The sequence below is a fragment of the Epinephelus moara genome, chromosome 9 (genome assembly GCF_006386435.1).
Source record: "Epinephelus moara isolate mb chromosome 9, YSFRI_EMoa_1.0, whole genome shotgun sequence".
NCBI classification, from domain to species: Eukaryota; Metazoa; Chordata; class Actinopteri; order Perciformes; family Serranidae; genus Epinephelus; species Epinephelus moara.
Window position 1 is genome coordinate 33,635,092 of NC_065514.1, and position 20,856 is coordinate 33,655,947.

The 20,856-nt window shown below is 39.6% G+C and overlaps 2 protein-coding genes across 3 annotated transcripts in view; one reads left to right on the forward strand and one right to left on the reverse strand.

Annotated features, from left to right (window-relative positions):
- Positions 1-5,366: 5,366 nt before the first annotated feature.
- On the reverse strand, positions 5,367-13,683 carry cdk9 (cyclin-dependent kinase 9 (CDC2-related kinase)). The gene is made up of 8 exons (XM_050052888.1): positions 13,553-13,683; positions 13,303-13,416; positions 12,627-12,708; positions 11,941-12,031; positions 10,509-10,675; positions 9,504-9,675; positions 8,969-9,117; positions 5,367-6,325 (listed from the first exon to the last, which is right to left on the reverse strand). The coding sequence occupies exons 1-8, from the start codon at positions 13,591-13,593 to the stop codon at positions 5,960-5,962; spliced, it is 1,182 nt and encodes a 393-aa protein (XP_049908845.1). The 5' UTR covers positions 13,594-13,683; the 3' UTR covers positions 5,367-5,959.
- Positions 13,684-15,727: 2,044 nt separating this feature from the next.
- Positions 15,728-20,856, forward strand: part of fpgs (folylpolyglutamate synthase) — a 28,292-nt gene continuing 23,163 nt past the window's right edge. Inside the window, exons 1-4 of one of the 2 annotated variants that reach the window (XM_050052886.1) lie at positions 15,728-15,905; positions 18,989-19,117; positions 19,239-19,292; positions 19,610-19,674. In XM_050052886.1, the coding sequence (XP_049908843.1) occupies positions 15,756-15,905; positions 18,989-19,117; positions 19,239-19,292; positions 19,610-19,674 (398 nt within the window). In that variant the 5' untranslated portion in view covers positions 15,728-15,755. Of the gene's footprint in view, positions 15,906-17,646; positions 17,798-18,988; positions 19,118-19,238; positions 19,293-19,609; positions 19,675-20,856 lie in introns of those variants that run through there. The other variant, XM_050052887.1, reaches the window with a different exon arrangement.

Genomic DNA, 20,856 nt, shown 5'->3' on the forward strand with positions numbered 1-20,856 from the left:
CAGTTTTGAGCGTCATTTTGCATCCTGGCCTCTCGTCCACACAGATAATCAACAATGTTGTATCTGTGGCGAAGAATTGGGAGTCCATTTGCATGCAGGCGGCTGCAGTCAGAGGCCCATCTGGCCAGTGCTTTCTAATTTTTGTTAGTTGCTGTTGTCATCGTTGTCAACACTCAGCACCCACAAACACACACACACACACCCTCCTCTTCAATAAAAGTGACAGCGGAGGAGCTCTGGAACTAAAAGAGCAATCCATCATCTGAGTAAAGCTCCACTTTGACACCACACACAGACTGTTGTTAGGCTGAGGAGAGTGAAACTATGAGCCTGAGGTGATTCTTGACAAATACATGCACTATATGCATATTCATTTATGCCTTCTCAAAACATTTTTTTCCTTGACGTATAATTTATGTCAACTGCATATATACTTAGATGCTCTGTAGAGCTAACCAGAATGCTTCGAAGCTTCAATCATCGGCATGACAATTGACGTCCAAATCAGTATTTCAGTGCTTCCTTTTTTTTTTTTTTCAACAGTAAACTGGTTCGAGCAAATTGAAAGGAGGTGCCCTATGTCTTCAGTGCAGCCATTGACCCTCACTTCAAACAATTAAATTGGCTGTCTGACAAGGACAAGGAACAGGTGAGACCAAATTGCTGACGGTTATCCGCAGCTGTAAACTGTAGTAAAGCGCCTGCTTTGACTTTGTAGTTATGCAGGCCAACCTGTGGCACTAAAGTTATTAATGACTTACAGAAACACTGTGTGCAATAGTCCACCTTCCACTTTCTCTTCCCCCTCTCTATCACTCTCTCTCACGTACACGCAGCGGCACTAAGTCCTACCATTAGCATACATGAATATGATTGATTTCTTTTACACCGCCCAGTCCTCCTGGTCTTGTCGCATCACAGTAAAGCTTCAGATTTTCACAAGTAGTTATCACTGAAGCCAGAGGCATTCCTGGCTAGTTTTACGCCCTGGGCGAACCATCCCTCGGCCAATCCATCCAATTTCAGAGGAATTATTTTAGAGTTTTAGAAAGATGAAGAATATGATTTCTACATATGTTTTAGTAGTATTTGTTACATTCATTTTTTCAGGCAGTCAAAAAGTGAAGGACTTGAACTTGAAAGTCTCTTTCCATATGAGATAGAACATAACATTGGAATGAATAATTTTAACAGCATTATTGCTGAGAGATAATTCAAAAAAACACATCATAATTATTTAAATTGACATGATCATAATTATACACCAAAGCTTTGATCTGGACCAACTTAAAACTTCTTGGTACATAATTCTGAGCCACAAGAGGCATACATGGAGTTACTTGCTCTTTCACTTGCAGAAAAATCTATGTGAAAATGGTCATGATCAACATTCTTATAATATGAATAGATCAAATGACTAAGTGCCATAGCCATCTTGGCTTTTTGGAGCCAAAAGTGACCATATTTGGAGAGGAGGATGAAGCTGTGGAGGAGTGAGGGGTGAAACTGACCCTGCATTTTGATAGTCTTTCAACATGCCGTCGTTGACTTCCCCACGGCACTTGCCCTCATGGGGGACTCCCCGTCGCCATCATAAGTGTCATTCCATTTGTCTGAAGCACTGAAGCGAACTTGGTGAAACAGACTCTCGGAGGGCTGAGGGAGCGAGTGAACAACTCCAGAGGTCTGTATCACCCACAATGCATTGCAATTACGCATTTGATGCAAGAAAGTACATCCATGGTTAGGTGGCAGAAATGATAAATTGGAAAATAACTAAAATAATAAATTAAAATAGAATTAAATGAATTCACTATTCAACATGCTTTTCAGTATCAGTTTTTCTAATAGGTCTGTAAGGATAGGTAGACATACAGGTGCATAGATTCACTCGTCTATCAGCAAATAATTTCTCAAGAAAATTTCAAATATCTTGATACTTGACTGAAAAAAATGTCATACAATTAATTGCTCTTAATATTCACTGTGATTGTTGTACTGTTGTGTAATTTCTTTTTTCTAATATTCACTGTGGACTCATGGAAATGTTGCTTTTTTGCAAGATATCATAAACCTGTAGCAATAATAATTATGACAATACAGATAAACAGAAATTTATCAATCAGAAACTGATGTAGCTAATTACCAGTGCCTGCCGATATATTGCAATTATCCGCAGAATATGCCTTCACCTCACAGAAGGAAGTCTGCAGTTATCTGATGATGTGTAAAAAGGAAAAGCAGTGTAGTGCTAATCCTGCAACTGGTGGTTGATCCATAATAGTTGGGCTGAAAGTGAACGAGGGAAGGTGCATTCCATCCGTAAGCTGTTACATAATACCAGTGGCTGAAGGTAAGTGAATGAAGACAAGTAGAGCTACAAATGAAACGCAGCGTGACTGAGAACCTGAGGACACTGCACAGTGCCATGGTAGCAACGTGCCAATCACAAAGTAGCCATGCCCTGATGAATACCCTGCTTTATCATGTATTTTAATCTAAATGGGACCAACATTTATAAAACGAACATCATGCTGTATTAAAGAAGACTAAGAACAGAAACTTATTGGGAAAATGTTTACTGTGGTATTAAATCAAGTGAGAAGTAGTGCCATTTTACCATAGACTCCTATACAAACAGATCTCTTTTTGCCACCAGTACAGATGGCCCTTGGTGGCCATTAGAAAAAATGCAGGTTTAAAGTCCCCCTCTAGACATGTTTAATATTTAATTTTAAATGGTTTTCCAGTGTGAAAAGTTGAATGTCGGAAAAGGGGCTGGAAGCACACCTAGTCTTTCTTTCTCACTGAGAAATTCTGGCTCTGGCCTTCGTCCCACCCACAGCTGTCATGTGTGTGAAGAGACATTATCTACTTTGTTTGCTGCCAATGTACATCATCCAGGGATTCACAGAACCTTTCGCTGCCTATACAACTTTTGTGGTTGTGGCTGTTTATACTAAACTCAGTGTGTCTTTACCTGAGGTTTTTGTGGTAAAAAAAAAAAATATATGAATGCTGCTTTAAAATCAATAGCAGGTTCTTACCTGGACTCTCTGAAGGTTCTTGATGCAACCATAGGTGGAGGTTCCACATGACACCCATTAGTTTGCAGCAGAACATTCACATGGTGTAACAACCTCACGTGTGAGTTGTAACCTCAAGAAAGAACAAAAGTCAGTGAGGACAAACACAGGACCCTTTAAGTGTTTTTATCATTTGTTATCCCAGCATACAGGTTAGAGACAGTGTAGAACATTCTCGAGGTTGCATTATTGCTGGAACTGTAAGTTTGTCAAGGATTCAGTAGGAAGCAAGGTATAGTCACTATTTAATGATACATTAATACGATGCTGCCACCTACTGGAGTCAGTTCATTAGTGTTATGGGTTCAGTCTCCATGTTTTATCTTCACAGCTGAACCACAGTGGTGCTCAAAGGTCTGGGTTTAATAGACAGCATCCTGCCCTCTGTGCTGTGTGATTGTTACATGAGGTGACTGTGGCTCAGAGTCTGTGATTCATTAATCACACTGTTGGTGGTTTGATCCTGGCTCTTGCTGGCCACATGTCCAAAATGTCCTTGAACAGCCACTGAACCCCAAACTGCTCCCCATTTCCAGGCCAGCACCTTGCATGGCAGCGCTACTGTTATCAGTGTGTCTGTGTGCGTGTGAATGAGAACCATCGTGAAGTGCTTTGTCTTGCTTCAGTAGAAAATTGGAATACAAGTAGGCTGCAGACTATTTACCATTTAGAACCAGCTTGGAATTTGAACATAATTTTGAGTGCAACCTTTGATTTTCAGGGGCCTTTTCTTAAATAAAAAGTAAATAAAAGTATTTTCACAAAAATGTACTTTTAAGTATCAAAAGTAATTATGCAGTGTCCCTGTCACTGTTATATTTTTATATGATTTATTTTTATTGATTTTATATTTATACTCATGCGAACCTTTTTTTGTATGACTGAGATGAAGCACATTCTAGCTACATATGTTTGTTAGATTTATGAATAATAATGCATTGTAATTTGTCACATGTACATGTCAAATCTCATATATTTGAATATAAAATCTTAAAGCACCTTCTTCACGGGTCAAATTTTAAGGACATTTTAGAGTTCCATAATATTTGGTTGTTGGTCTTTTTTTTTTTAACATTTTAGGGACAGCTGACAAGTAAAAAAAAGTAAAGTAGTTTATCTTGTACAACTCTTGGTCAACCTTTTTTTCCCCGAGTTTTAAAGGTATCTGTAAATATGGAAAATATATTTTCCATCCTCACTATCATTTACAACCCCAATTCCAAAAAAGTTGGGATGTTGTGTAAAAAAAAAAAGAAAAGGAAAAATATAGAATGGAATGATTAGCAAATCTTTTCTGACCTATATTCAACTGAATTCAGTACAAAGACAACATATTCAATGTTCAGTCTGATAAACTGTATTACTTTTTGTAAATATACACTCATTCTCAATTTGATGCCTGCAAAATGTTCCAAAAAGGTTGGGACAGAAGCAACAAGAGACTGGGAAAGTTGCAGAATGCTCAAATAAACACCTGTTAGGAACATTGCACAGGTAAACAGGTAAATTGAAAAAGGTGAAAGTATCATGACTGGGTATGAAAGGGGCATCTTAAAAAGGCTTAGTTGTTCACAAGTAAGGATAGTGTGAGGTTCACTACTATGTGAAAAACCATTTGGACAAATAATCCAACAGTTATGAACAATGTTTCTCAAAGCACAGTTGCAAGGAGGTTAAGTATACCACCACCCACAATCTATAATGTTATTAAAAGATCAGAAATCTCTGCACGTGAGGGAAATGGGGCATTCACTTTCAAAACATAAACAATTTGTGTTCCAAGTTCCCAAACACTTACTGTTGTTAAAAGAAAGGGTGATGTCACAGTGGTAAACATGCCTGTCAAATTTCTTGAAACATGTTGCAGACATCAAATTCACCTGTGTACCTTTACAAAAAGAACTATACATTCTATGTTTGAACATCAAATATCTTGCCTTTGTACAGTATTCAGTTGAATATAGGTATACTTTCAAATCACTGCATTCTGTTTTTATGTATTAAACAACTTCCCAACTTTTTGGAACTGGGGTTGTAGCTGAAAGGGGCCTTTTCAGTGTCCAAATGGAAATGTATCAAGATATCTAACATTCTCCCTCTCACAGAGTCCTGCCTTTAACAAATATCACTAACGCTGAAACAAGCTTTAGTGAGTTTTGAGTCTGCCGATACACTTGATGTTTCTTTGAACAAATCCACAAGAACACCAGCTCACATACAGGGTACATTTGTATGAGTGTAACTTCCAGGAACTACCATGATCACACAAAGTCCTATAAGTTGGGTAAAAACAATTTTATTTTGAATGTCACATTTGTCCATGTGTCCAGAGGTGTGTGTGGAATCCTTGTAAAATAGTTTAAATAAAAGTTTAATATAAATAAAACCTCAAAATACTGCACAGCCTATAAAGAGAGCTATTTTTATACAAAACTGATAAGTGTGAAAATTAAAAAAAAACAAAAAACTAAAATGCCAGACACTCATAAACTAATGACAATTTAAACTAACAAAGCCTTGTTCAATCAAGGCGACCAAGCAAATAGACCTGAGCCATGTCTACAGAGTTTAACAGTCTCTTCATTATAACCTGGAGAAAAAAAGTTGGAACAATGATTATTTGGCTTGCAACAGGCTCTGGATAACTGAATTACAGTCCGGTCCCTGGTCAACTTGCATCCTCTGCCATGAACTCACACAGGACAGCAATCATACAAAACACTGTAGAGCTCTCCAGGTCATGTCCGCCAAACCTCAACCAAAAAGGGAATGTATAGCTTTCCTCAATATTAGGTCGGTTGGGAAATTAAGTATTTAATTGTGACTAAACAAGTCAAACCAGGCAAACTCCTGCCCATTAAGTTTTTCAACCACTAAAACACTCGGTCAAACTCTGTCTGACTGGTGGTGGCTGGGTTTCTGTTCTGGTTGGGCTGCTGCTGCGGCATGTGGCCTCTCCGTCTGGGTGGTGCTAGGTATTCAAACATGGAGGTGTTGTGGGAGGAGAGCATGTTCTTCAGATCTGATGGCATGGGGTCAGACCAGAAGAAGTCGTGGTTGAGCGCGTCGTCACTGTCTATGCGCTGTGCCGGGTCCAGGACCAGAAGTTTATCAATCAAATCCAGTGCATATGGGTCTTTGACGTAGGCTTTGAGACGATCCTTCACTTTCCTCTTTTGGCCTTTAGGCAGCTCCATTTTCTGGTAAAGCTCATACTTCTTATCAACGCCAGGCCACACCTGATGGAAAGAGAAAATGGTTCATTATCCAGTTGACAAAGACGACAAGTATGCCACTTAGTGATACAACTTTGGTCTAAACTTGAGGGCTGTAGTCAACCAAAGAAAATCTTGGTCTACCAATCGATTGGTCTGGTAGTGTTGTGTATCCACCAAAGTTTTTTTTCCTGACGCAAGCGTATTTTTTGAAATTCTTTGCAATGGTAGTGCTTCCTATACACTATAATATGAATGCCAGCACTGTGATGAGGCACTTAAATGCCTATTCTGAGGGCTGTTCATATGGTGATTTTTTTTCTATTCACAGAGAGTTAAAAAGATGTTCAACTGCGCTTCTCAGTGTCACCCAGCTGTCCAATCATAGTGAAGAAGGGGCAGGACAAATACTAAAAAGACCAACTATGACATCCTACATTTACAAATGCTGAACAACAGGAGAAATTAAAGCCCAGTTCAGACCAAAGACAAGACAATAGGTTCGTTCGAGATGAGCCAGGCCTGCGCAGATTCGATCACCGGCGATCGGCGCACAATGCATGCCGGTTAGTTTTGTGTCCGACTTCATCCCGACTTGCTCTGACGTATTACAAAAGTGGACGGCGATAAAGCCACGAGAGCAAGGCGGCCGCAGTTTTTAGAGCCAGGCGCTGCAGTTGCTCTCCACCTACTGCACCGCCTGGCTCTCACCTGATCTAACAGCTGATTGGTTAAGATGTCGACTCAACAATATGACGTTTTAGATAAACTACTCATTTTTGTTGAATTTTAGAGATTAAGATTGTATTTGTCTGATCTGAAGGTTTATTCTGTGAACAGAAAACATGTTGTGTGACTGATGGTGAAGTTTAGTTGTCAGAGACTGAATATATTCATCATAAACTATACAGTGTCTACTGTACTATATTAATATTGGACGGTTTAATTATTGAAGTATTTAGCAACACAGAGACTTGTGGTCAGTGGGATGTGAGGATTCTTAAAATAACATCAGATGTGAAGCCCTGACTGTATCTGACTGAGCCTTAAAGAAAGCTGTTGTCTTGTATTTTTTTTTCCTCTGAAAATATTAACCTTTCAGTCAGACACAGTTTATTCAGCCTGTGTAGTTGAGGGGACAGGTCAAACTGATATGATGCTGATTTACAGGAGAGTTCATGTCAAATAGAGGATAAACCATGAACATAAACTACAGATCACCTGTAAAGCATTTTAATAAATTAATCTATCATAATTAAAACAACTGGAGACTGAAAACAAACTGATATACTGATCACTTTCTTAATGAATTGACATCATTCCAGACAGGATGTAAGTGTGTCTGTGACTTCCTGTATGGGCTGAAGGCTGCTGGAAACTGTCGGGAAACTGTCCGACTTCACCGCAGCCTTTTGTCACTGCCCCCGCTGCGGCCACCTGCTCTCGTGTACTTTTCAGGCGAGGCGCAGTTCATCTCCAACGAGCCTAATGAAACAGGCAACTACTTGCAATGTGCTGTTCTGCAACATTCTAAACAATGCAACTAAATGAGATGGTGTATCATCTCTACGCAACAACCCTATGTACTTCTGTTCTAATTTCCAGCTTTTCAGGCTAAGTTTGTTGCCAAATGTAATTTGTAGCTTGTTAAAATATGAATGAGGATAGTGATAGGGACATACTGGCTACAACTGCATTTGTAGTCGTGATGAAACGGCGAAAAAGAAAAACAAAACAAGCATCAGATGGACTGCATTCATATTAAATACGCCACAATAATATTTATCAGTCAATGAGAATAAGCATATACAGTGAGCAGCAGCACTACTGTCTGACACCGGCACACAGTGAGGACAGAAACAGAGGGCTAGGTGGGGACCGAGTACCTGCTGCAGCAAGCACACATGCCATCTGTGGTCATTTTGACTTGACAAGCCTGGATGTTGAATCAGCTGGCTTGGGGTGAGCTCAGACCAGCTAGTTCACACCACTGAAACTTTTCTCTGCAACGTTCTAAAACAGTTTTGTCTAATCACGAATCATTGGTCTGATCTGGGCTTAACGGTGAACCCACAATAACCGACAGGTTGGTCCACCTTTCTACCTGCTTAAGCCTTCCATTCATCTATAGAATTGAAACTCAACTTACAACCTGTGGGCCAAATGCGTTGTGTCATTTTGCAAAAATGGCCCCAAGGCAAAGCAAGTTGAGTATCCCTGATGTGGAGCAAGGGCCAAAGCATGTCGTCTACTTTGTGCCGACATTTTTACTCCCACTGATATTCCATATCACTGCAACCAGACAAACAGTATCTCAGCTGACAAAAAAAATGCTGTCTTTCCAAAGTGCTCTAGTGCTCCCAGCAGAGTTAGAAAAAAAAATGGTGCTGGCCCATGTGTCCTAGAAGATTCTAATGTCCCAGACAAACAGGAGAAATTATGGTCAAATATTATCTGTGTTTATTGAATAGATGTGCATGAACCCTGGCTCCCAGCAGGGCATCACAGGAGTTCCTGGCAAACACTTTGGTGGACATACAGCCTTGTGAAAGCAACACCAGCAACTATTTGACCGATGAAAATTTGGTCAGACCAGAGCATATTGACCAACCCACTAGTAGGCTTCAGCTCTACTGAACTGATGTTCTCACTGTGATGTCACCCTACCTCAGCAGTGATGGAACCACAGAGCTGGCTGATGAGAGTGAGCTGATGCTGTTCAGTGTTGCCTTGCATTATAGGACTTCTGGTCCACATCTCTGCCATGATGCAGCCTGCTCCCCACAGGTCAATGGGTGGACCGTAGTCTCGCTCACCTATGAAAAACAAATAAAATAAATAATGCAATTCTTTTGTCTTCTTTGATTCAATCAATTACGAAACACTCAGCATCAGTGAGTGCTGTACATCATTACTGAATGCCTTTCTGACATTTGATGACAATGACTGAGATAACAGTATAACTGCCAACAATAGGTTTACAGGTGCATTTGTGATTAATTTAGGAACTGACATAGTAATATGAATAGCAGTAGCTGTGTGCAATGGCTATACTTAGGGCAGCTCTGGGGCTGTAGCAGGACCCTGCCAATACTCAGTGAATTACACTGCATCCATTTATAAATGACAATAAGACAAAGGAGTGCATATGCATATATTTCTGCATTTGTGCATTGTCTTGAGTTTTATGGTTGTCTCTCACCTAGCAGCAGCTCTGGAGGTCTGTACCACAGTGTGACCACACGGTTGGTGTAGCGGTTCCCCTGGCTGTTCTTAGCCAGACTGAAGGCTCGAGCCAAACCAAAGTCAGCCAGCTTCAGGACACCGTCTCTGGTGATGAGCACATTGGCTGCCTTCATATCTCTATGAAGGATCTGATCCAAGAGAAGGCATTATTATGATAGAGAACACAAAGCTCTAGGAACATTTACATGCATATTCACTTTTTTTTTTTTTTTTTTTTTTTTTTTTTTTTTTTTTAAATAGGACAATTATTGTTGTTACATTTTTTTTCCTGAATTTGATACGGGTCTTGTGAACAACATAATCCAATTGGATTTCCTGAATTAAACCTTATTCCAAATGTAGCATTTTTCTACTAACACATGTAGGATATTCCGGTATGATTTGAGTTTTAATGGCATTATTTGGGCAAGTATAACACACGTCCTCTTGTCTGTTTACGGTCGGCTATGTGCGTTGTCATAGATACATTGTACACAAACCAAGTCACCAACAATTTGCGAGGCTGCAGATGCATGGCCAAAAAAAAAGCCAACATTTGCAGTCGGAAGGAGAAACAGACCTACTTTTAAACATTGTGAAAGACTTGGATATCTACAGGTTTTTGGAAACACGTAAATATCACAACACCAACCTTTTCAAAAAGGTGGCTACACAAATAAAAGAGGAAGGCTGTGTTCACAAGGTCGAACAAGTGTGCAACCGGTAAAAAATATCCTGTTTTGATGCAAAGAAGCAAAATGATAAGCAGCTCCAGCCATTCCACTTCTCTATATTTTGATGCGCTAAACAACACGTACGGGCACGTTAATTGGAGTATGCACGACTGCATGTAAACGGGAGAATATATTTCAATATTTTAGTTGCGAGTGAAATTCTTCAGCTCTCTGTAATAGAATTTACATATACTTCTGTTTTACCTGTCAATGGAACCAGTGGATGGTTATCCTTAATGCTGCCTCACCTTGTTTCTGTGGATGTAGTACAATCCATTAAGCAGCATCTGCATGACCTTCTTGATCTCTGCCAGGGTGAACTTTACGTTGGAGTTGCTAAGCAGCCCGGCCAGGTCATGCTCACAGAAGTCAAACACCAGATAGATGCTGCCTTTGTACCTGTTGAACTGAGTAGCTGAAAGAACAATAACAGGGGTAGACAGAAGAGGAAAGAATGAAAACTTGTACCAACAAATTAATTTTATGCAACACATGCTTCCGAGAGTTAAAGATGTTGTGGCCCTGCGCCTACTTGAGGCATCAAAAAGCTTTCATTTGGGTGCTTCGGTACTGAGAAAACAGGTGAGGGGAACCACAAAGGAGTAACCTGCACACCAAAGAAATGGGCTGGAAAAAAGCCACATAAAGAGTCCACAGGCTGAGATCAATATAAAGAAGTCCAAAACTTTAATACGCAAGTGCAAATGATATTGATTACACACAACAGAGGTAAAGAAAGGCAGACCCTACCAGGTGTGGCCAATCTAGCAGCTGAAGCTGATATTGCTTAACGAGATGTGACATATTTGTGAATACAACTACTATATTCAGAAGCAATGTCACAAAAGTGATGATTATACAATTCTTGATAATAAAAAGACCCTACAACAGAGATATTCAAATGTAAATTATATGGAAAGAAGATATGTACGACAACAATAATACTATCACTAAACCATGCGTGTGAATAAAAAACATCTACATAGGTACAGGAGAGCCATGCTGGCACATGCAGATTGGGATGGAAAAGGACCACCTACAGAAAACAAGACCAATTAAGTGTTTCATTAAGGCCTAGAGGCTGTTCAGTTTTAAGGAGAAAAATCCATCTGCTTTCAAACTGAAGGAGTTTTGTTTCAAGGTCTGTGTGTCTACAGCTGGGATTCACTCCATCAATGCCGCAGAATCTAAGTTCAGTAGCTGGATGTTTGGCTTCCTGGAAATGTCTAGCTACAGGGGATTTAGGATCACCTGTGGATGGAGCTTCTGTGTTCACTGATTCTGATTCTGAGTTGGCGGTTGGTTTTACCTATATATTGTAGGCCACACGGACATGAAAGCAGATAAATAACATTAATAGAGCGACAAGTAAGAATTTCTGAATTTTGTATTGTTTTTTTAGTGGTGTAGCTAACAAAAGAATTAGCCTTCTTGTGGTTTTGACAAGAAGTGCAGTGACGACAAGGAAAGAAGCTAGTGGGTCCGTCAATGCTTCCTCCTGCAACATATGCTTCCTGCTCTGATCATTGGAGCAGGATATATTTTGCTACTTCTTACACAGTAGAGCAAACAAGTGACCTAAAAGTAAAAACACATAACAATCAATGTCTGCCTTCATCAAGGTTAGATGAAGTCAGAAACTGATGACAAATTAATAGACTGGAAACTTGTGACACCAACCTTTGGTTCTGCAGATCTCAATCAGATTGACCACGTTCTCATGTTTGAGCAGCTGCAAGATCTTGATCTCTCTCAGAGCTGTGATTGGGAACTGAAACAAAGCAGTCCGAGGAAATTCTTTTAATTAATGTGTAGAAACACTGCTGCACCAATATGAATTCAGCATGGTGTCAATTTATGCAGCCCGAGCAGAGCAAAGACATGCAGTACTGTGAGCACAGGATGTATCCAGCAGTTACTTAAGAGTTTAACACAGATGTTTCACTGTCAAGTTTTTTGTTGGTTGAGTTTTACATTTTGAAGTAAGGATATGTAAAAGAGGCTGAAACTACATTAGTGAAAGAGGCCTGGCCAATGAGCAGTAATTGCAATTTGGATAAACCTCAGACTTCAAACACATAACTGAGATAAAAAACAGTTTCTAAAAGGATTATTCCAATTTATTACAACTTGAGTCTCATTTTCCATCTGACTTAATTTACTGACATTCCAGAAATCAGCACTACATAATACTAGAGTTATATCAATAGCAATACAAAAATAAGACTTTACTTGTATCAAGCCAGAATTATCCTTTAATATGACTTTCCAGTCAAATGGATAAAAACACTTTGAGTCCACATCAACAGTTGCCATCAGTGAAACACAGGTGTCCAAACCATAAGTGACTCTGAATGGTCTCTTACCCCTTCTTTCTCATTTTCCATCAGAACTTTCTTCAGTGCGACCTTCTTCCCAGTCTGTCTGTGCTTTGCTTTAAACACCTCCCTGAGAAGTCATTACATCATAAGAGACAGCTGACATAAATACTTTATTTTTAACTCTCACAGGAAAAGAACTAAATAACGCTACATTACAACTATACACTGGTAGATTCCTAGTTCTTGTTGTAGCATAAATGAGACTTAAAAGAAGAGGGACTCACTCAGACACTGAGTTGCACATTTGAGGGTCTTTTGATCTCAAAAAAGCCCCAGAATTGATGCGTCATGACGTCATTATATAATTGTCATATTCTCACCTCCTTCTCCTTTTCTCTTTGTGGGTGGTTAGTGCATATTAACTAACTTACGGACTACAACGTCCCTCTACTAGCATCCAGTTCTTTGACTATGTAAGCTACGTTTTTAAAGAGTCTCCTGAACATATAAGAGATATCTGGTCTTTAACACAGCTGCCCACACGAAGAAAAGCACATTGTTTATGTCCAGCTACTTGTTCTCTTGTAACGTTAGTCTCTAGAGCTAACATTTATCCTTATGACTTAAGTTACCTGTTAGCACAGCTAACGTTAACCAAAACAAACACTCAAAACAAATTCACAGATAAACTCACATGATATAATATTTGTGTATTACTCACCCGAAAGTTCCTTGTCCTATTTTTGCCATCTTTTCATATTTGGAGAACTCGTCACAGAAAGGAAATTCAACTCCATCGTAGTATTTCGACATTATGGCGGCCTCTCGGTCGGGCCTGAAGAGACATTTCGTATCATATTAGGACTTCTAAGTTCGAACAAGAGCTTCATCAAACGTCTCTAGTAGTAGTACTCAAATTCATGAAAACACAAATGTTTTATAAGTACAAGTGTAAACAGTTATTTTCTTACTTTTCAGCTCCGCCGGCATTGCTTGTCTTCTCTCGCTGCATTCTCGCCAGTTCTCAGGATGTCTTCCTCTTCTTCTTCTTCTTCTAATGGAATTCCGGCAGGCTGTACACTAAATTGTGTAATGCTGCCCTCCTACACTAAATTGTGTAATGCTGCCCTCCACAGGTCAGATTGATCTATTCAGTTTAGATTTTCTGATGCAGTCCAGCTGACCGGAGAAAAAGAATTATTGCTTTTCCAATTAGATGGAAGTCCGCATCAGAAGAGAATATAGATTTGAAAGAAAAGGAAGAAAAACCCAACTTAGATAACTCCCTAAACATCTGCTGTCTTTCACCCCAATATTTATTGCACTCAAACATTACATGCTGCGGTGTCTCCAACTTCCCACACTGGCAGAGACCATTTAGGTTCTTGCCTATTGTTTTGAGGTTACTGGCCAGACCACAATGCCCCAGTTTTAAACGAGTTAATCTCAGGATGTCTGTTACGCCTGCTGCGTTTAAGTTCTTCTTCTTCGTCTTCTCTCAATTTATTGGCGGATCACAAACAACTTCCAGGTGCATACCGCCACCTACTGTACAAGAGTGTGCAACATCATGTCATTTAGCCTGTTTCTTAAATCCTACTCAGTGTCCTTTAAGAAATGAAGTGCCTTCCTTGTGGTTTTAACCCCCTCTCCCTCTGTTCCCAGTATCCCACTCACAAGTCCTGCCTCTCTGGCTTTATCCTGCAGCCTTTCTCATTCTATTTCATACGTTACAGTACAGTAGAATATTTTCAGCGTTTTCTTTTACTCCACAGTTCTCACACTTATCACTATTCCTTTTCCCCATAACATACAGCGTGCCATTTAGTCCTGTGTGATCTAATCTGAGTCTTGTTATGACTCTTTCCTCCCTTCTGTTCCTTTCTTTATAATTCTTTATTATGATAGACTTTTGTATTTTGTGGTATCCCTGTCCTTTCTGGTCTTCCTTCCACCTTTTCCGCCATATTTCCATTCCCTTCTTCTTTATCACTGCTTTCCCTTCTCCTTTTGTTAGTTGAACTGGTACTGTTATTTCCTTTCCCAGAGCTATTTTTGCTAATTTATCAGCACACTCATTCCCTGCAGAACTGTACTTCTGTACCACCCCTGTGTATTCTGAACAAACTGTGATAAATGTCAATGAGTAAGTCTTCTCTTCCGGATGATGTTGACTGAATACTTTCCACAACGGCTCATACCACCACCCTATCTGGTCTGAGCTCTTCCACCACCTGTAACCCAATGAGTTTAAGTTCTACTCGGGCTCCTAGGCTTCAGCAATGTAAGGAATAGTTTAATCAATAAAGCAAACAATGGTCATAGAATGACATAGAAACACATACCTCTTATTTAAATTATTTATATATAGTGCAATTCAATAACACATAAATGAATAAAATATTATTTGTAGTCTAACTGTTTTTGTGAAACTGATCATCAGAACAGTACTTGAAGGCAGCAACATCGGTCAATATTAGTGGAATGAACTGGCAGCGACACCTGGCGACCGGGAGAAGTAATACCGCCTGCCAAAATGTGCACATTAAAATGTAGAGGCACTACTTATTTTGATGTGCAGTGCGTCAAAGTGGTCAAAGGTTTTGTAAAAAAAAAAAAAAAAACAACCCAAACCAAAACAAAAAAAGTTAAAGGGTGAGCAAATGATACAGTTTTTTAAATTATCATCAATGTCACTGTGAGTATATCTGTGGCTATAACTATAGCGAGCAAACCAGGTGAAACTTCCCTTTTATTTTATAATGAACCATTTTCTTATTTTCTTTGCTGAATAAAATGAAATGCTAACATTGGCTGTGTAAATTATTAGGAGCATCTTTAGATTTATAAAATGTTTTATATGATATTCAATATTCAGGGAATATAATAATATAATCTATTATATTATGCCCAGTCTACATGGACTTATCAGACACCAAAATACAAATTAAATGCACCATAATATCAAGGACCTAATAAAATAAAAAGACAAAATTACATTTTATGTAAGCATAATTTATATATGATATATTATATTTATGAATTCATTAATTATGAAAAAGATGGAACCTTTTATAACTGGCTTGTGAAAATGGGGGCGTGTCGTGGCGCATTGCGTATGTGTACGTAACCTCCCATATTTGGCTATAGCTTCCTGTGACAGCTCGACGCCCCATGATGGTGTGCATGTCCAGCGTGTGGCAGCGGGGCTTCGTGTTTGCCGCGCGGCTCCGAAAGCACAGGGCGCATGGTTTGGCGGGTTTTTCATCCAGGTACTACAGCACTACCAAGACTGCACCTCATATACCAGGCATGGAGTACCAGGTACGTTGTGTTCCAGTCTCTTCTCCCTATCTTTCCCCGGCTGCTAGCGAGCTAGCTAGTACTAGTTTGATAAGTTTGTCACACTGCTCTGAGCGACTGGTACAGTTTTGACATGGATAGAACATGGCTGACAGGCCATATGAGGATACATAAACTTTAGTCGACACGGTGTGGCTACAAGCTGTCAGAGAAGCTGTTGGTTGCTGAGTGACTGTGCTATGAAAAGTTACGGCGTGGACAGAGCTCGCAGCACACTGTCAGTTGTACTTCTGCTAATACCACACTGCTGAGTCAACGTCAAAGTTCAACCAGTGAACAAACACGTGCTCTAAAGCTTTGATACCATATGGGAGTTGGACTTGGACCAGTTTCACATTAAGTGTACACTGAATTGTTTACCTTTTTTTATGTGGCTTGTTTTGTTTCCACACAGCATAAGTAAAACTACTACATCTTAAGAGCTGTATAAAAATAGAACTGTTAAGACAGTCAGTAAAAATACACTGACCTTTCTTCACTTGTTGCAGCTTACATTAATGTAAATGGAGATGACACAGTCACTGTCAATGACATATGTGCCACAGTACTGTCACCACGTGTAGATAAAGCAACCTGTTACATTAATTATCTCATATTTATTTCAGCACTCTGCACCATTGCACTATTGTCCTCCTGTTTACAAATCATTATCACTGATTTATATTCAATAAGGATATCATTTATTTATAACTGTACATAGCAGTTAAATGTTTGATAACCTTGTTCAGCTTTGTTGTCCTTGTTTTAGCTGTATGTCTAAGTACACTGTGAGCAACGAAAAGCTAGAGTCAAATTCCTTGAATATGATGCACCTTGGCCAATAAAACTGATTCCAAAATGACTTGGCCAATGTTGATGGGTTATGCCTTCCTGCTAGTTAAGTTTGCAACTAAAAATGATCTTTATTATTGATTAATCTGAGAGTTAGATGACAAGATACCACTATCATTTCTACTCTGTGTGGTAAATATTAAACTTCCATGAGCAGCTGCTTAGCTTAGTAAGTATAAAGACTGGACACAAGGGGAAACAAAATCCACCTACCAGCAGCACCTTTTCAAAGCTCACTAATTATCATGTAACAGAGTAGATCTTGTTTAATCAGAGCAATAACCAAAGTCTCACAGTTCACTGTTATGCAACTTTCCAAACAATTTATTGACCGTGACCAGTTGGCAGCCAAGCAGCACTTGTGTCAATCTTCTCATCTGATTCTTAATAAGACACAAGGAATTGAGGGACCCACTAAAAGCAGGTAATGTTGGGAGTTTCTTAATGCTGCTCCTGCAGTTTCACCAGAGGTCTAAAATTAAAGCATTAATTGTATTTTAAGAAAATAGATTACATGAACATCTTGAGCAGGAGAGTCTGTGCTGCAGTGAGGTTGAGTCAGGGGAGTGTCTGTAATGAAGGTGGCTGAGAGCATACCTGCCATAAAAGGTGATGCGGCGTTGTTAAGCCCTGTATACTCCACAGGAACAGAGAAATTTGTTCTTTTTCTCGAGGTGGCAAGAACAAGAAAAAAGTTTGTTCTGGCTAGTACATTTCATACTTCACAAGAAACTCAAGTGCAGAACTCCTGGAAAGTCCTCATAGGCCCCTCCCACTGCCGCACTTCCGCATTAACCATGCCCTCTTCAAATTTCTGACCAATCACACAATAGTTCTTGGACACCACAAAGTTTTGCCCAGTTGATGTGTCTAGAACAAGCTGCAAGAACTCCCAAACTCGGTCTGCTAGCCCTGGGAGAGAGAACAAATTTCTCTGTTATTGCAGAGTGTGTAAAGGCCTTTAGACTTTACTGCAGATAATCATGCCATGGGTATTTAGCTCAGGAGGCTTGACAGAAATGGTAAGCACTGAGACCAATTTTGTAGGAGGCCCAGCTAGAAATACTCAGTCTACATGTAAATGTGTTGTATTTGAATGAAAATGTCCTTTAGTAAAGTCATCACGACTTCTGTCATAGATACAGAGATAGATAGACAGATAACTTTATTGTCCACCTCAGTGGAAATTTTTGTCTTTGGCTTCTCCTAAAAATCAAAGGTACATACAAAGGTACATTCTGTGTTTATTGCCTGTATGGCATAGGGAATAATGTTCCGACTGGTTCTTGGGACCCTAAATAGACACCCAGACGGAAGCAGCTCAAACTCTGAGTGTAATTATTGTGAGGCATTGGCAATTATGTGTTTGGACTTCCTGCATACAACACTGTCAGATATATTGCTGAGTTGTTCCTGTGAAATTGGCAACCACCCTCCCTGCAATGTTGACTATCTTGGAGAGCTTGTTTTTGCTCTTTGCACTCAGGTTGCTATAATGTTGTGCTGTAATGTTAAATGATAAAATGATTTCAATCAGGCTTCCGTGTGCTATTTCAAGTATGTGTTGGCTACACAGGCAAACAACAGTGATGACAGCACACAGACCCACTATTTAAAACAAGCTCATCTGAGTGGACCCCATTCATAGCAGCTGTTCTGTTTTGTTGTCTGTGGAGCTTTCTCAGATTGTGTCTCTTGATGACTCCACTTCTTGTCAACTTGCTTGACAGACAAGGCTGGTGTTAGTCTGTATTTTTGTTTTTGTAAACTAACCAACACATGTAAGTAGTTGAAAATGGTGCGTTAGAAATGAGTTATTTTGTGTCAATAGACTAAATGATGGATATAAAAGTCATTTCTGCATTTCAAGGCCCAGCTTAAGAAAAGAAATTACATTTTGATCGTTAGCTGACCAATCCAGTGGAGTCATCTCATCAGTTAACTGATGAATATGAGCTGGACTTTGATACAGTATACTATCAGACAGCAAGTCATGATACCCTGACACACCTTAACATGTTGCTCCAACTGAACATGTGCATGTAAAATCAAAAAGCTGCTTGTATGACTAATTCCATGGTGGACTTGTGTTTTACACACCATAATAAGTCAAAGGCTGTGACAGTTCTCTTCCATGCTGTGTAGATTATGGTGTTGTTGTTTTTTAAATTGTCCTGCTGTTCGAAAAATTTCACTCTCTGCTTTTGCTACAGGATGCCATTTGCACTCTGAACACACTACAGACCAATGCCAGTTGTCTGGAGCAGGTACGACAGGAGCGCAGCAACCCTCAGCTGCAGCTCCAGGCCATGAGAGGCTTCCTGGAAAGATCCGGTCTCACAGTGAGTCAGCTAGGTCAAATACTATGCATACAACAGTGACCACTCTAAGGATTATAAACAATGTTGTCTGATGTGATACAGCTTTTGATTTATCTGATGCATGTGTGTTTGTGTTTCAAAGGTGGAGGAACTAGACCACCTCAATATCATTCATGTGACGGGGACAAAGGGCAAGGTGAGCTAACGAGCTGCTTGTGTGTGATGTATGTTGCATTTTTAAAGGCCCAGTTAGTAATTCTTGGATCATACAAGTCACACACAGATGTATTTACACATAGAACTGAAGAGACGTAATGACTGATCTATAATAATTTTCTGGTAACATTAAGATCATAGACTGTTCCAATTTAATATTGACCTCTTAGGTCTCATTATGCAAGCTCTGACAAAAGGTCATAAAAACATGTTTGAAACTTTGCGTTCATTCACTGAGGGACACAAACTATTGTGACAGCTTTACGAGGCCTCTTGCTGTTTGCGTTTGTCTTTCAGGGGTCAACATGTGCGTTCACTGAGCAGATTTTGAGAAGTTATGGCTTCCGCACAGGATTTTACAGGTAAAACTGCTGTCTGTGAACAAATTTCAAACTATTTGACCCAGAGGGAAGAAATTGCCAATACAGTCTCTACTTCTTGTCTTGAAACCATAGACAGATGGAGTGTCACTGTTTTCAGCAATCAACTGTTTTTGATTGCTTAGATTCTGCTCAGATCTAGCCATTTTATGTAATTAAAGCTGAGCGATATATCAGATATACTCTGTGTATCGCAGCATGTTCCAAGTCACCAGCATGAGACTCATTTCGGTGTTTCGGTTCTCTCGCTCTCCCCTTTGGCTCTTTCTCTCTCACAAACACACACACACACATAAAGAAAGACTCAGGAACATGATACATCACACACACTCCTAAGCCAATCCAGATCACTTTCTCCCAAGTGATAGCAGGCGAGGTGTGTTTGTTGCAAATATGATTACTACTATAGGCCATACTGTAGTGTGAGAAGTGGAAGCGTCTGTCTTTGTACCTTTAGGTTCCAGACCACGACTATTCAGTCACATTGAGCACCAGTGCACTTGAAAATACTATTAATATATGAACTGTAGAGCTGTTACTTTGTTTCCATTTCACAGTGGATAAATACTCACGTTCAAAGGCACAGAGGAAACCTTTTAAATTTGTGCTAACTGCTTACATCTAACTATTGACTGGGGACTTCAAGTTTACAGCAAAAACATCATCACTCCCAGCCTGAAACAAGCAGAATGCTTCAAAATGAAAGCACCAGTGGTTCTGCCTCAATTAATTTAATTAAAATAAATCTTCAATTCAATGGTTCCCAACTGGTGGGTCGCGGTCAAAAATTGGGTCAAAGATCCATTCTGAATGGACCACAAGTGACTTGCAAACGTGTCAAGTTTGTTTTTATTTTGAAGTGCAGTGAAATTCCGGCACAGACCTTTTACTTTGAAATGATTTTCAAAATACCCTAATATATATTGTGTATCGCCATGTAGCCTAAAAATATCGCAATATTATTTTTAAGCTACAGGGCTTAACAATAAGGATTGCCCGATTGCCCGGGGCAAGTAAAACTCACGGTCGGGCATGTAAACTAACAACTCACTTGCCCGATCGGGCAAGTTGCTAAAAATAGTAAAAGTTAATAACTAATTGATAAAATAAATGTATTTTAAAACGTGTTCCTTCGGCTCTGATGCAGCGGTCTCTCTGCCTGAA